The sequence below is a fragment of the Littorina saxatilis genome, linkage group LG8 (genome assembly GCF_037325665.1).
Source record: "Littorina saxatilis isolate snail1 linkage group LG8, US_GU_Lsax_2.0, whole genome shotgun sequence".
Taxonomy (NCBI): domain Eukaryota; kingdom Metazoa; phylum Mollusca; class Gastropoda; order Littorinimorpha; family Littorinidae; genus Littorina; species Littorina saxatilis.
Window position 1 is genome coordinate 59,513,509 of NC_090252.1, and position 2,500 is coordinate 59,516,008.

Here is a 2,500-nt window from a genome sequence, read left to right on the forward strand (position 1 = left end):
TTGATGTCTGGAAAAACTTCATCCAACTGTTGTTGTTGTTGTTGTTGTTGTTGTTGTTGTTTGTCATCCACGCTGGTGCTGCTGTTGTTGGCGGTGTTGGTGGTAGTGGTGGTAGTAGTAATGGTGGTGGTGGCAAATTTAACAATTTTCTTGGGTTTTAATTGTTTTCTCAGTGGGCGCTGCCACGGGGTAGCAACAACACCACCACCACTAGGCTCTTGTTGCTGTTCTTGCTGTTCTTGTTGTTGCTGTTCTTGCTGTTCTTGTTGTTGTTGTTCATCGTGGTCTTTCTGGATGCCGTTCCATACTGTATTCTGTCGATGAAGTTTTCGCTTTTGACCTCTTGTTATCATCCGCGTCGCAGTGCCGTTCGGTACCACCGTGCGGCCACAGCGGCCGCCGTCGTCGTTGCTCCGTGTGTTACTAGCCATCATACTGTTAAGAAAAAAGAACGTACTTTTAAGTACAAGTAGTATTGGTAGTACTATTAGTATGAGTGGTAGTAGTAGGAGAACCATTCAACTGAGACAAGAACAACCTCCTCTCGTGTAGTGGTTGTGAGGCCAAGTGTCCCTTCGAGCTGACCCGTACGGCATTTTATACACACACACACACACACACACACACACCCTGGAGGGGAGGGGGAGAAAGAAGAAGAACGGAAGAACAACTTAGCCCGGGATCTGATATTATTTTGGGGCGCGGACTTTTGCTCAAAAAGTGAAAATCGCGAAAAGAAACGTACGAAATGTTGGGAGAGATGTCAAGGGGGGAGGGAAAACAACCCGTGCGGCAAATTTGCCCGTACAGTCAAAAAAAAATCGATATAGAGTCAGACGTGGCGCAGCGGCTGGGCTGTGGCTGGGCTGGGCTGGCTTGCCTTGCTACCGGGCCCAGCGGCTTGCTTCAGAGAATTCCATTCACAACACATTCATTCACAAGCCGGCCCAGCCGGCGGACCAATCGAATCGCGGGTCACAAAAGCACATGCCCGCTGACGTCAAGTGCGCCGCGGCGGCGAAAATAGGCGATGATTTGTTAGCTCCTCCCTCCCCACCAGTCTAAATCGTACATCGTTGCAGTTCAGCTACATGACGGTAAACTCAATGTTAAATGGATTTGTTCACACAGACGATGATGTTTGTTTGTTGACGGTTGATACACTAGTTCAATTTGTTTATTTCAGACACTTTCAATTTTCACGAAGCAGTGTGTCGTGTCACGCTTTTTTTTGGGTACAATGATGCAGCTTTGTGGAAGGACCCATCATTATTTGTTATCTTCCCTTGCGGCACTATCCGTTAGTAGTAATAGTAGTATATGGGTTTGTTTTTAGACTACTATATGTTGAGGCTCCAGTCTTATTGTCTTCCTCAGAAAAATGTCTTGTCTTTTTTTTTTTTCCCCTTGTTGTGTGTATAGTCTTTGGCCGGCTCTCTCTCTCTCTCTCTCTCTCTCTCTCTCTCTCTCTCCTTCCAATTTCATTTCAATATTCTGCCTGGACAGGGGGGGTAGTGGTGGAAAAATTGGTGGCTGTGTGTGTTGACACAAAATAATAATTACTCACTTTTACGACAGAAATGTGCGGACGGTCCCCATGATTTTCTTGCCGCAAGCCAAACAATTGTCAAACATGTTCGAGCATTTTTCACAGGTGAGAAAATGTCCGCAGGGTAAGAAAGTAATACCACTGTTAGCTAGCTCCACTTTTAAACAAGCTCGGCAGAATTTACGGTTTCTCAAGTTCTGGTTTTCTTTGGCTAAGAATCGTACGCGTTCCTTTATTAGTGCAAACGACGACGACGACGACGACGACGACGCTCGAGGAACTAGTTGTTCGCGACGACGACGACGGCGTTCTTCTTCTTCTTCTTCTTTTTCTTCGGCTAAGTACAGTTTTCTTGCTAATTCTGACTGTTTCTCCGGGCTCTGTGCGATCTCGTAAGCTGCGAGATAAAGTTTCTCTACGCTGTCGAATTCTCCATCAGCAAAATCTAGGCGTCGATTTTCGATAACTTGCATGACTATATGTTCTGGAATTCCCATTTCACAGACTGCTTCTGTCTTTGCTGATGATATTAGTGCTACGCTGTCGACCTTAGTGTTCGTTATCCTCCTCGTAGTACAGAAATCCATAATCTCACAAGAAGAAAAAAGAAAAAGGTGAAATTTTGTCTCACCGATCGTTCTCTCTCTATATATATACGCACACAAAGCAGGAAAAAATGTGTGTGTTGTTGTTTTGTAGTAGTTCAACTCCTTTTTCCCGGGGATATAGCTCAGTTAGTGGTAGCGCGCTGGATTTGTATTCAGTTGGCCGCTGTCAGCGTGAGTTCGATCCCAGGTTCGGCGGAAATTTATTTTTCACAGAGTCAACTTTGTGTGCAGACTCTCTTCAGTGTCCGAACTCTCCCCCCAGTGTACACTACATTGGGTGTGCATGTTAAAGATCCCACGATTGACAAAAGGGTCTTTCCTGGCAAAATTGCTTAGGCACAGT

General features: G+C 45.6%; 1 protein-coding gene across 1 annotated transcript in view; it reads right to left on the reverse strand.

The window, feature by feature from the left end:
• LOC138974760 (myb-like protein AA) overlaps positions 1 to 431 on the reverse strand; it is a 1,320-nt gene extending 889 nt beyond the window's left edge. The window contains exon 1 of the mRNA XM_070347486.1: positions 1 to 431. This exon is cut by the window's left edge and continues 889 nt beyond it. Within this exon, the coding sequence (XP_070203587.1) occupies positions 1 to 431 (431 nt within the window).
• Positions 432 to 2,500: the final 2,069 nt, after the last annotated feature.